Source organism: Pelmatolapia mariae, linkage group LG7 (assembly GCF_036321145.2).
Source record: "Pelmatolapia mariae isolate MD_Pm_ZW linkage group LG7, Pm_UMD_F_2, whole genome shotgun sequence".
Classification (NCBI taxonomy): domain Eukaryota; kingdom Metazoa; phylum Chordata; class Actinopteri; order Cichliformes; family Cichlidae; genus Pelmatolapia; species Pelmatolapia mariae.
The window spans coordinates 60,302,795-60,316,504 of NC_086233.1; the positions used below are offsets into that span (position 1 = coordinate 60,302,795).

General features: G+C 42.9%; 1 protein-coding gene across 2 annotated transcripts; it reads right to left on the reverse strand.

The window, feature by feature from the left end:
- Positions 1-6,519: 6,519 nt before the first annotated feature.
- si:ch73-62b13.1 (Carbohydrate sulfotransferase 1-like) lies at positions 6,520-12,779 on the reverse strand. Of its 2 annotated transcripts, XM_063480051.1 has the most exons (3): positions 12,282-12,779; positions 9,237-9,417; positions 6,521-8,412 (listed from the first exon to the last, which is right to left on the reverse strand). In XM_063480051.1, the coding sequence occupies exons 1-3, from the start codon at positions 12,282-12,284 to the stop codon at positions 7,286-7,288; spliced, it is 1,311 nt and encodes a 436-aa protein (XP_063336121.1). In that variant the 5' UTR covers positions 12,285-12,779; the 3' UTR covers positions 6,521-7,285. The 2 variants fall into 2 exon arrangements, with proteins under 2 accessions (XP_063336122.1, XP_063336121.1); XM_063480052.1 differs by lacking the exon at positions 12,282-12,779 and having other exon boundaries at positions 6,520-8,412; positions 9,237-12,274.
- Positions 12,780-13,710: the final 931 nt, after the last annotated feature.

A 13,710-nucleotide genomic window follows, 5' to 3' on the forward strand; every position in this document is an offset into this window, starting at 1 on the left:
CAATTTTCACACTCAAAATGCGGTTTTACTGTCAGGGTTACAGTTAGGTTATGGTTAGGTTTAGGGTAAGGGTCAGGGTTAGGCATTCATTTTTAATGGTTAGGGTTAGGGTAAGGGGCTAGGGAAAGCATTATGTCAATGGGATGTCCCCACAAGGATAGCAAACCAGACATGTGTGTGTGTGTGTGTGTGTGTGTGTGTGTGTGTGTGTGTGTGTGTGTGTGATACTGCTGACGATGCTAAGTTTGATGGGGGCTTGCTTGCATTTACCTTGAGGAGTTCTACCCAAGATACAGATCCGCCAGCTGGCCGTTTGATGTTCGCCATGAAAGCTCCTTATTAGGATCAGTGGAAAACACAATAAATAATCTGTGAGTGAACCCGTGCTCGAAACAAATGCTTGGGAAAGATGTCACAAGAATGCAGCTTTCACTACAAAAGATATAAGAGCCAGACTTATGGAAGCCTTCTCTAGAAGCAGACACAGTGGAAAGAGAGAGCGGAAGAGAAGATACCGAGAGCTAAAGATGACCGATGAAGAGGAGGGGTGCACTGGACTTGTGTATCTTTGTGTGTAACTGTTCTGCGCGCATGGGGGGAAATAACGGCGTTTGAATGATGGGTGTGACAGAGGTTGATGTTTGCTCAGGGCCTGTGTGGCTCCAGTAATAAAGACACTGTGGCTCAAAGTGGCTTCATTCTGTCCTAAATGATCCTTAATCTCTCCGTAAATGACATCTCTGGCTCCCAGTAAGGAGAGTGAAAAATGCAAACTGTTCACGCCAGTGCTACTGGGATTTTATGGTCGTGTCAAAAGAGAAAAAGATGCCGAGCTTAAATATAATAAGTGTTCAATTTGTAATTGTATAATTTTTATATATATAATATTCAGAAATGATAGACAGCATTAGTGTGAGGAAATTACAGCCCTCAGTAGCCCCCAGCACTTAAGAGGCAGAAAGAAATTAAATAGTGTCTGCTGTGAAAAGCTATATTTAAGTACTGTTGTACAGTCATACCCATTTCCTGATGATATTTCCCCAATCATCAGCAGCACTTTTTTAGAAGTCATTTTAACAGGAATGCCAATATGTTGTGTGTTCTGCTTTCACCAGCTTCTGACCTTTCTTGAATCAATGTTTGCCGATCAGAGCGCAATTTGTGGAGCTAACAGAACAACAGAAATCATTCGCCACCTCTCTGCTACCTCACACACATTAGGCTTTGAACACCACTGTATGTACATTTATGTTTATGTATGCACATGAGTGCATAATGGCACAGATGTTGATCAAAGCATGCCATCATATGACAGTCTGATAGCATGAAAGCACATAATTTGCAGACCTGCTGGCTGCTAACCCAGATAAAGACCATAAAGTGTCAGCCACGTAATAATGAAACCGTATGACACACCTGCAGCTGGAGGATCGACTCCAAGGACGTCTTGCAGCCTCCTTTGCTCCTACACGTCATTATGACCAGTGAATTGTTAAGGCAGGTGATTACAGACAACCATGGAACAGAGCAGAGGTGAGATTTATGTGATAGAGTGGATTCGACTGACACTAATGCAACAGAGGAACTGGAAGGTCAAGTAGGTGCTTATCAAAACAGCGCTGGAAACTGGTTCACACTGTGTCTGAGCACCTTCTGGTTTGTGACCCAGGCAGCAAAGCCTTGAATTTTAATGGTAGACAAAGCTTGTTCATGGAAAACGGTTGATTTTTACATTTTTACAATTGGAAGCAAGGTGTATAATTAAGAAAAATTGTGTCTGTTTATTACGAGTTAATGAATATATCATATAATTGAGGGTTTTTTTTATTAATCCCTGCCGGTTAGCTCTTGTTTTTCTTGCTGCTCTTCACATTGTAGATGAGAGCACAGCAGGCAAAGGCTGATTCTTCTTTGACTTTAAACCTCTCAGCTTGAGCTTGCTCCCCCACCAAGCCTCCATCATCAAGGAATTTTTCATTTATCATACTATTCTCTTTTTATCACTCCGGAATAAAAGATTTGCTAGATGCAACCATGCAGATCACATGGGCCACCACTGCTCATCTTCTTTAACATTTCAACCTTTCCACACAAGTTGATGCAATAGCAATGTACTCTTACAAGCATCGGTGTGGATATTTTTGCCTGCTTCTAAAAAAACAGTAGAAGGTGGGGAGTTTCCCTATGTTTTTTTGAGGAACTGTGGGTGTGACAGAAGTCAGCATACCACCTCTGCATCTCATCACAAAACATTTACTGAATAAAAATGTATGCTTTACTTTAAACACCTCAGCTGGAGTGTATTTTTAAAATATATACATATGAATGTTTCTGATCTTTTGCACCTACTCTGACCTCTGCAACTCTGCTGTGGATGTCTAGCTGGGACAGCGTGGATCAGAAATTTCCAACCAGGTGAACTTGTGGCACTTCTGCACTGGCTGAGAGGAACATGAAAAAACTGTAAAGTAGCTTAACTAATCCCCCCGCCCCCCAAAAAACAAAAACAAACATATTTGAATAAAAAACAAAAGCTGGTTTCAAAAGCAAGGTAATCCACATAGACTCTAATGTGGATTACCTGACATGTAATGTCATCTAGTCCTGTCATGGTAAATTACAGATGCAACATGCTAACCAAACTAGCGCTATTGTTAACTTCCTAATGTAGTTGAGGAGAAAACCTTTCTAAAACCATTAGTCCAGAGGGCATCCTCCTGAAGGTGTCATATATAAGCATTTCCAAAGTATTACTGCATAATACTTACATTAAACATTCTTCTTTCATCACAATATATTATATAATGGCAGCTCTTCATCTCTGTGAAAAAAGCAATGATGCTATTGATAGTGGCGAATGTGGCATAGAAATCTTCCTTGACTAACTGAAGGTATTTGATACCATTGATTTTAAAATCCATCTAGGCACGCTGGAACATTGCTGTGTTTGAGGCACAGCATTCAGTTGGTTTAGAAGTTATATGTAAGAAAGGGAGAAATATACATCAAATGTGGGGTCTCACATGGATTAAGACTGCTCTCTTCCTTCTATATATCAATGATTTTGTTAATTACTCTAGCAATGTTTGCTGATCCCACAAATCTATTTTTGTCTCTTAAAAATCTATATTAACTATAACATATTATAATTGAAGAATTGATAAAGGTGGATGTTTGATTTAAATGTAATACATTAACATTAAATGTCAGCATAAACAACTTCACTGTATTTGAAATTTTGAGGTGTTCACATTGATGAATGTGGAATATTGAACGAATGAAGAAATTGTATAAATATGTTGGTTTAAAAAACATTTTAACTGGGACATTTTCTTCAGAGTGAAGCACCACTGACCTTTTAGCGCTCTCTGTTTGAGCTTCAACTAAATTATTGTAATGTTACATGATGTAACACTTACAAACTTTATAAAACAAAGTTATTCAAACTTCTGAAGTTAACTGAATGTAAGATTTTATAATGTAGTATTTAGGCTAAATAAGATAAGATAAGATAAGATTAAGATAACCTTTATTAGTCCCATGCGTGGGAAATTTGTTTTGTTACAGCAGTGGACAGTGCAAAGTTGCATAGAAAAATTAGAGAAAAACACTGGAATAAGATATCAATAAGATACTGTACACAACAGAATAGAATCAAATCAAATCAAATACTACATACAATCGAATAAAATAGAATAAAATACAATACAAATGCTATATACAATATGAGTATAATACAACAATGCCAGAAAGAGTATTGCCCTTAGTGTTATTGCTATTGCACATGTGTCGATGTGTTTGATCAGTTGAAGTCTTTGTTGTGGAGTCTGACAGCAGTGGGGAGGAAAGACCTGCGAAATCTCTCCGTCCCACATTGTGGGTGCCGCAGTCTGCAACTGAAGGAGCTGCTCAGTGCTGTCAGAGTCTCCTGCATGGGGTGGGAGATGTTGTCCAACAGGGATGACAGCTTAGCCACCATTCTCCTGTCACTCACCACCTCCACTGGGTCCAGAGGGCATCCTAGAACAGAGCTGGCCCTGCGGATCAGCCTGTTCAGTCTCTTCCTGTCCCCGGCTGAGATGTTGCCGCCCCAGCAGACTAAAGATGGTTGAGGCCACCACAGAGTCATAGAAGGTCTTCAGGAGTGGGCCCTCAACTCCAAAGACCTGAGTCTCCGCAGCAGGTACAGCCTGCTCTGCCCTTTCCTGTAGAGGGCTTCTGAATTATGGGTCCAGTCCAGTTTGTTGTTCAGATGAACACCAAGGTGCCTGTAGCTGTCCACAGTCTCAATGTCCATACCTTGGATGTTCAGTGGTTGCAGTGGAGGATGTTTGTGCCTGCGGAAGTCTACCACCAGCTCCTTGGTTTTATTAGTGTTGATCTGGAGGTAGTTCTGCTGGCACCAGTCCACAAAGCCTTGTGTCAGTTCTCTGTACTCCTTGTCGTCCCCATCAGTGATGAGGCCAACTATTGCAGAGTCATCAGAGAACTTCTGCAGGAAGCACTGGGTGGAGTTGTGGGAGAAGTCTGCAGTGTAGATGGTGAAGAGGAACGGAGCCAGAACCGTTCCCTGTGGGGCCCCCGTACTGCAGACGACCCTGTCCGACACACAGCCCTGAGTCCTCACATACTGTGGTCGGTCGGTGAGGTAGTCCAAAATCCAGGTAGTGAGGTGATGGTCCACTCCAGAGTTCTCCAGCTTGTCCTTCAGAACCGAGGGAAGAATAGTGTTGAAGGCACTGGAGAAATCAAAGAACATGATTCTCACAGTGCTCCCAGCGGTCTCCAGGTGAGAGAGGGAACGATGCATGAGGTGAATGACGGCATCATCCGCTCCAATGCCAGGCTGGTAGGCAAACTGAAGTGGATCCAGTGATGAGCTCATTAGGCGCCGAAGCTGAACCAGGACCAGCCGCTCCAGGGTCTTCATCAGGTGGGATGTCAGAGCCACCGGCGTATAGCTGTTGAGGTCCTTCGGGCGTGAAGTCTTTGGCACTGGTACAACACAGGAGGTTTTCCAGAGCTGTGGGACTCTTCCCAGCATCAGGCTCAGGTTGAAGATGTGCTCCATAACCCCACACAGTTGGTCCGCGCAGGACCTGACGACCCTTGAGCTGATGCCATCTGTTGTGACCTTATGCCAATATATTATTGTTCTCACACATATAACACAAAGAAAATACCTTTGTACAAGTTTTAGTCTGGCCTGTCAAGGTCCATGTATTTGGAATGAGTTTCAAAGCACTTTAAAAATCTTAACATCTTTCTTTGTCTTCAAACAAACTTTTATAGAGCACTTACTACTTAAATGTTTGATTTTGAATTCTATGTGGCAAAGATCTTTTTAAAAGTTGAAATAGCTCTCTACTCTTTTTTGTGCCACTGTCTAGCTGTTTTGGTTTAGTGTTATTTATATGTTAGGATCCCGTGGGTAATTTTAAACCAGTGACATGTGATGAACTGTTTGCTATTTTGCATTTCCCAGTAATGGTGCACACCTCATATTTTCCTCAGTATAGATAAAACCTGAAATTGTCAGCACTGTTAAGGAGACAGAAAGGGGTTGTCGGTATTGAGTGCAGAAGAAATGGGTAATTAGCCGATGGCTGACTCAGGCCACTTGCAGCTTTGTGTGTCAGAGTGGGGATGGAAAAACCGATGAAGCACATCTCCCCGGGTGTCATAAAGCTTTGCTTTATGGCCAGTTTGTGTAGCCTTGCAGATTAAGTTCAAAGAAAGGCGGCTGCTCTTTTCTCCATGCATCTTAAATCCTGTTTCTCCTCAGCTGGATCTGTAGATCAATTCTTTGGACTGCGCTAAGATATCCCTGGTGTCAGCAGTACGGGGCAGCTACAGGAAGGATGGGGAGGACAGGGTGTCTAAAAATACATTATTTAAGGGACAATTTCACTTCAGATTTAATAGTACTCACAGAGCAGCATGACTACTCCAGTCAAATTGCATACTTTCCTTCACTGAGGAGTGGCCATCTTCAGCAGCATGAGCATCAAAGCTCCCAGCTCCCAGCGGGCCACAATTGCAACCTCCTTAGGCAGATGCAGTGTTTGCATTTAAAAGGCAAGAAAATCACAGCGAAACAGTGGTTTGTCTGTGATTCGTCCAATGAGTTCGTTCTCAAAAACTACCTCCAGCATTATCTCAAGAGAGCAGTCCTACATAGAAATAAATGGGCTGGTGTCTGAAGAGAGTACAATTCCTTTGTCTGTTTAGACACAAAGGACAGTTTAAAGTGAACACAGAGTTGAGTGATGCTGGTATTAGTCTTATTAAGTTCAAAGATAAAATGAAACTTTTTTTACTCAAAAACCTGTTACTAGAAAACACATCGGCACGATTCAAATTTGTTTTAAAGACAAGCCACATACAGCGGGATTACAAGATAAAACACAACAAATTTACACCATTCTCTGTGTGAAGCTCTAAAACTCAGGTACTTATCGTCTTTCCTCTCAGGATTAAAGAAATAAAATAAATAAATAACATCAAACAAATATGGCTGGAAGAAGATTTTGCCAATGTGGTAGATATGCATTACTCATGATATGAATAATTTATTAGAAAAAGTCTAAAAAAATACAAACAGTAAAGGAACACTGACAAAAATGTCGCAACACATCCAGTACATTATATTTTCATACTTGCATTGCACCACTTAATCAGCTATTACAGTATTTAAGTATTTACAGTGAAGAAACAAGAAATAATCTCCTATTGTTGACATAGTGAAAACAGAGCTGCTGTGCACTGCAGGAGATTGCACCAGAAAAGATTTTCTACCTGCAATATGTGACATTTTAATCCTTTTCCAAAATGCATTAGAGACACTTGGAAGCTAAGCCCTGTAATTTCTTTCCTTTTATTTTTGTCTTTCATTTGGGGCCATGTTTTGAGTGACTTACTGTGAAATGGCACCTGGACTCTGGCATGTCTTTTTGCCACTTCCTCTATAACTATTAAAATTACAAAAAACATTAACCCCTCCCCCAAGTCAAGCATAAACTTTATCTCATTAGACAGAGCTTTGCTATACAGTTAAGAAAAGCATTCAACACATACAGCAGTACGGACTTTATTTTGGGTAATTAACATTTTTCAGCAACACACACTTGCGATTTGGCACTTTTAATATCTTTAACAAAAGGTGAAACTACAATAAATATCATTTGTTTTAGGCATTGTTCAAAATTAAGATAAATTACATTCATTTAAACTAAGCAGAAATAAAGAACATAAAGATTTAACTTAAAACCCGCAGCAGAATCTGTTATGTGACTGGTTGAAATGTCCTGTGTTCCACTAAACTCTGTGACAAGTTTTTGAGTTCAGCCGCAGAACGAACCTGCTTGTATCCCAGCAGAGCCAGAGTGTCGTTACACAGATTCTGAACCGTTCTCACAATGTCAAAGCCGAGTCGAAGCCTCCAGCTCTCAGCTGTCACTCTGGAGTCTCTGGTGGTGGAGTATCTGTAGTTCCACTCAGATGGAGACGACGCGTTACTGTTGGTGTTCTTTGCAATCCACGTCCTCACCCTGTCCTCCATCTCCAGCCCTGCAAACTTGTAGATTTCACTGGCCTTGTCCTTCGGGTTGAATGCTAAGTCCTCATACCGTACCAGCAGGTAGCGTCCACGCAGCCATGCAGGTCTCTGCAGGCCTGTTTCTACAGAGGCCACCATGTCCTTACAGGTGCTGGTGATCTGCGAAAGGTCCACGTAACGAGGCTGCCGCCCCGTAGCGTTCCATATTTTCCAAGCGCGAAACTGATCAGAAAACGCCATCATGCGTGAAGCAAGAATGGCTCTGGGGTCTCGCACCAGGTGTACGATCTTAAGGTCCAGACGTGGATCTTCAGTCAGAGTGCGCAGATCCCCCACCTCAGGTACCCGCACGGTCTTTACAGCTACATGCCCTCTCGACAGACACGACATAGAGGCTAAAGTGAGGTTCAGGGCCCCGCACTTCTTAGGGCACCAGGTTTCGTCGGGTGGATCAGAGGCCGCTGCAACTACTCCATCAGAGCATACCGGAGGGGAACAGAGGGCATGACTGGAGCTCCTGCGGAAAAAGGAGCTTGTGATGTGGTCTTGAGGCTCGGGACGGATGTAATTCTCCATGAAGTGAAGCTCACAAGTGTACAGATTGAGGAGAAGGTCCCTGTAAGCTCCCAGCAAGGCACGGCGGTCCAAGGTACGACGCAACCTGCTGCTGGAGTTGGTGAAGGCTTGCTGGACGTGGTACAAAGGTTCAAACACATAGAAGACCCCAGGATGCTGGTTGAGGAGTTGTCCGGTAAATGAGGAACCACTGCGTGTAGTGGCAAACAGCAGGATGTGCTTCCGAGGTGAAGCCATGGGCAGCCAGTTGTCATCGCAGGAGGTTCTCCACCGGGAGTCTTAAGCGAAAAAAAAAAAAACCTTGACTGTTTTAATGTGTATTATGCAATACTGACGTCACTTTCATTATGTTTTCTTGCAACAAGGTGAACAGCTTTAAATAACTCCTTGCATAATATGTTATTACCTGTTCAAGCTCTAGTGAAAAAGTTATTTCAGTAATTTCAGAAGAATCATTTCAGCTCATAAAAATGAATTAGAGCCAGTCTTTAGTCTAGAAGAAATACAGAATCAAGCCAATAAAGTGTAAATAATTTAGCGGGTAAACATGCATGAGTAAGTTGCTTGTTTGCTGGTGGTTACCAGGGGGATGAGAAATGGTGGATCTTTAAATATAGCACAAATAGCTAATGTGTAATTACTCCTGATTAGGAGTTGATTGCAAAGAGGATGCTACTTTTATACACAGGAGCTCGTCACCGGCACACATGTGAGCTATGAGAGAGGATTAATGGAGATGGATTGGAGGAGGATTCTAAAACCAATCACACATATTTAATTTCTCTGTCCTCTCCACTTACAGGGAATTCCCTTAGTTAATGATCCTCTGTATTTTTTCTTTTAGGTCACTAACAGCCGTAGCATTGCAGCCTGATTCTCGATGCTGGAATAGAAATAATATCACCAATCAAGCGCTGAGAGTGCATCACTGCATGCCTGCTGCTGCTGTGCTGCCAAATACTGTCTCATTTGTCTCATACTCATTTTAGTTTATTCATGTTAGATTTGCATTAAATTTAAGAATAAACCTATACGTATGCCAACAGATGTGCAGACTTTAGTGTGGTATGTGGGGCAGTGTAAATTGGCCATCGGGCAGTACCTCTGAGATGTCTGCTCTGGCAGCGGTAAGCTCCCTGACAAGGTCCTGACAGCGAGTCCCTCAGGGTCCGGATGGCTGTGTACTGGACCCCCAGAGACGCACATACAAGAAGCAGCACCGTCTTCCAGGAGCACTCCATCCTGCCTCCACCTCTGACTCTACATCCTTCCCACTGACAATGCTGGAAAGCCACAGAGGCACAGACACACACACACAATAGTATTTAATTTCAAAGCTACATACATGTGCAGCTTTGACACACTTGTGCCTGTGGGTTTCCACTGATGACCTTCTGCGCTGTTCATGCTGGAGCAGCAGGGAATCTTGCTCAAGGGTGCATGTCATTAACTTTTCTCCTGCTAGTTAAGAATACAAACCTTTGTCCTTCAACAGTAGTTTCTGCTACAGTAGTATTAGTCAATAAAGAAATTGCTTAACCTTTCTAAATCTGACAACACTTTCATCTCTGTGCAGTAAATGCGAGGCAGCAGCCAGCTACCGAGCATAAAATGTTTCCATAAGGATCCACAGATTTGTGCCACTGAGAAAGAGCGCAAAGGTCATGGAGAAATGGTAGCGGTAATGTCCCTATATACAAAAGCTCCACAATTCAGGATACTGTGCACACAGTGGCATAATTGCATTTCATTTTTGCTTTCCTCTCTTCTGGGTAATTAAGCCTCTAAGCCCAGTAGAGCTACATACCCAGATAAATATAGCTGTCTTCATACAGATGAGCGTAGAAGTTTCCTTTGTACACTTCCGAGTTCTTTGCCACTGGGCATGAAAGAGCAAAGGTAGATGTGATTTTCCAAATGTATTCATGAAAAAAAATGCTGCTGCCATCCATCCGTCCCTATACACCAAGTTGATGGTAGGTAATCGCTCGAGATCCCTGGGTACAAACTGTCTCTCCATCACTCAAAGTGGCTGCGCGAAGGCAATCATAATCAAAATCACAGGTAAATATATATCACCGAGCTGACAAAAATAAATATCACCTTCCTGTTTGCTTCCTCACCCCTCTCTCTGTCACTCCATCTCTCTCCAGTCTGCTTCTTGTTCATTAATGATGTTTATGTGTCCCTGGCAGACTCATATCCTCAGGAATGTATCACACTGAGCTTTTGATGTTCCATTAATCACAAACAGCGCCAAACCAAAGACATTTACTCTGTGGGTGAGGGGAAAAGAAATCGAGCTGACATCATGAGCCATTCTGTTTGAATACAGCTAAAAACAGCGATGCAGAATGAACACATCGGGGGAGAAAGTTTGTTTCTTAGACTGATAGTTGCAGACAGGATAACAGGAACAAGGACATCATGCTCTTTGTTTTAGGGCTACTTTAAAGTCGCTTCTATGTTCGTGGAAGGAAAGGAGAGATAGAGACATATAACGATTGTATGAATGACTGCAGATAATGAGAAACTTTGACCAAGCTTGTTTCTATCTCTGACATTAAAAAAAAAATCTGTCAATTTGACAGCCCTGCCATCCATACCCTTACTGCACAGTTGGCTGACCAAGGCGCATCATATAATTCCTCAGCGACAGGTTTTGTTTTCCTTTCTAGTCATGATCATGGCTCAGAGCTCCTCTGCTGCACACCGAGCTGCCCTCTGGAGAATGAAGACAGATGCTTCAATGGATTAAAGCAATTTGATTTGCAAGTCCTCCGTTCTCCCCGGCTTATAACACCTTCTGCGTCGGCACTCACACCCGGAATAATCGATGTTCAGTCAACAGCTGGAAGGGGACTGCAGGCTTCAGATGGTCTCAGCTTTTGTACCTCTTGTACAATAACATTCCTTACAAGGGATAACAGCCACAGGGACAAGACTGACCAGAGATTACACTCTGTCAGGTTTGACTTGTAAATTCAGCAAGCAGGCGTTGCTGCTGCTGAGAAAACATAGCAGCAAAAGTGTTTGGTGCAAGAAAGGTAATTGCCTCTGTGGAAAACAAAGACAACAAACGAGGTTAGGAGTTAGCAATGAGGGTGGGACTGAGGGATTTGGGATGGAGGTGATTGAGGGATGTGACAGTGCCAAAGATTTTTCTATTAAGGCCCCTCTGTGTGTTCAAAGATCCTCAGGGGAAGGCTATTTATTGGCAAAGCCTGGCGATCAATCCTGGAAAACACAGTTGAGCAACAGTAGCATCATCGGGAGGGGTTTCAATGCTCCAGTCCTCGCATCTATGCTTTTTTCCTTTCTCTGTTTCTGGCTAAACCAACACCACATACGCACACACACGCGCACGCGCGCACTCACACATCCACAGGCAGGAGAGCAGAGCAGAACACTGCAGCGCTCAAAGGAGATACATCTGACCCCGGGCTACAGAGGGGCTCCTGTGATGGGGGAGAGAAGATGAAGCTTGTCCTACATGATTCCTCCAGCACAAAAACACAAAAAGAAAAGGGAAAACAAAAGGTACTGAGAGGAGCAAAAGGGGGAAAAAGAAAAAGGTCAGTGCTTCATCTGATCTTGTCCACAGTGAATATAATATTTACTTATAAGGTTCCGACTAAAGGTTTTCTCAGTGTTTGATTCATTTTTCAAACAGTGGAAACAGAAACAAACAGAGGGAATTTGTTAAAGTGCAAAATCAAATGAAAAAAAAAAAAGTTAAGTTTACCGAAACACTAAAACATATCAGTAAGGAGTAGTAACATTCAATTTATGCTACTGTACTGCCAGTTTAAGTAGGGGTAGCAGTGACGAAAAGCGCAATTTGGCATCTGAAAATGATTGCTATCATAAACAGCACCTAAAATAAATACTTCCGTTTGTTTTCTACGCGTTTGCTACAAAAACAAGATTTCCTTTGGAGATTTACGGCATAGTAAAAACAGCAGCCGATAAAGTAAGACGGTGTCACTTTAAACTCACCGTAGAATAGCTCAAGAGACAGTTTCAGTTGTTTTAAGAACACATCCTTAAAATATTTAGTGATTATCACGACAGTGGCACACTTCGATCACGGCTCTCTTAGCGCAAAATGGAAAAAAAAGAAAAAAGAATGAAATAAATGCCTTACCATCAATGCGCCTGATCAGATAGGAATTCTCCGGCCGGTCCTGTTTGGTACGCTGCATCGCTAAAGTGTGTTTGTATGAGTGCGTGAAGCAGAGGGATCGAGCACTGCCGCTGGTGTCCACATCCAAAGTGGCTTCAGAGCTGGAGATGCGCTATGGATGGAGAGCGGCGAGTAGCTGAGCGAGGAGGTATTTCTCACCCCTCAAGAGACCACACAGAGTACTGGAACCGAGTCTCTAGATTGGATGCACGATTGCCTTACCGTGCATTACGCTTTGAAGCCGTAGGGCACGTTTCATTACGTCTTGGAAATATATACGATCTTAAGAGGGAGTAGCCTAATCTGAATATGAGATGCACTCTAACTCCACCTTCCATCTGTAATTTAACTTGTTTGCAGGTAAATGAGGAGCAGATATTTCCCATTTTTTTGGAGGCGGGCTTCATCGGCTCCAGCCATGCATCAACAATCACTTCAGCATCCCACCAGTGTCATTCCTCCTTTGCTGTCACCATCTCTGCAGGGATTCTCACTATATGCTCAACTGGAGCACCACACACACACACACACACACACACACACACACACACACACACACACACACACACACACACACACACACACACGTGCGCCTCCCATTGGATGAGTGACACAATGACCTCTATTTTCCCCCATTCCAGTGAGGATGACTGCTATCATCGCATGTGTCCCCTCTCCAGGCTGCCAGCCTCCTTGTGTGGAGATGTGGGTACCATATCATTGTCCCTGGAGCGTTGCTTTAGGGTCAGATTTGGCCAGTGACAACTTCATTACTCTCGGGAATAGGGGTGGATTCTGTTTGCAGTCTGATTTATCTCAGTGGTTTATCTTATGCTGGTTGAATTGTGTCTTTATGGAGATAAACACAGATTAACTGAATAATGTATTTTTTCTGCCGTAGTCCTTATCTGTTTTCCTATAGTGTCTGCTATCGAACGAGCTGTCAATTCATCAGAAGCCCTAAACATCCTTTTAGTTATTCCAACTTTTTCTGCCTTCATCCAGAAAAATCTTTCGAGGCAGTGCAACACACCAAAGCAAAGGCAGGCAGAAATAATCTCAGAAATGGATACTGGAGGGGATGGAAATCTGCCCACACAGATATAAAGCAACCTTTTTGTCGTGTTACAGGGTTGAGGAACATTACAAGTTGAAGGCTTTACTGCACAGAGGGCAGCAAACTGCCAAGAACACCTTGTGAGTGATACAAGTGTGGCCCATTCTCCGCTCCTCTAAGCACCGATCCCTCCCCTCTGCCTGCCTACAGCATCGATTCCCCGGCTCTAAACAGCCTAACACCCCCGCACGTTCTTGGCGAGGTTTGATACAGGCAATAAGAAAAAGTTGAATATTCCATGTTTGAAGGCTGAATCCTCCACAGGCCTCCCCG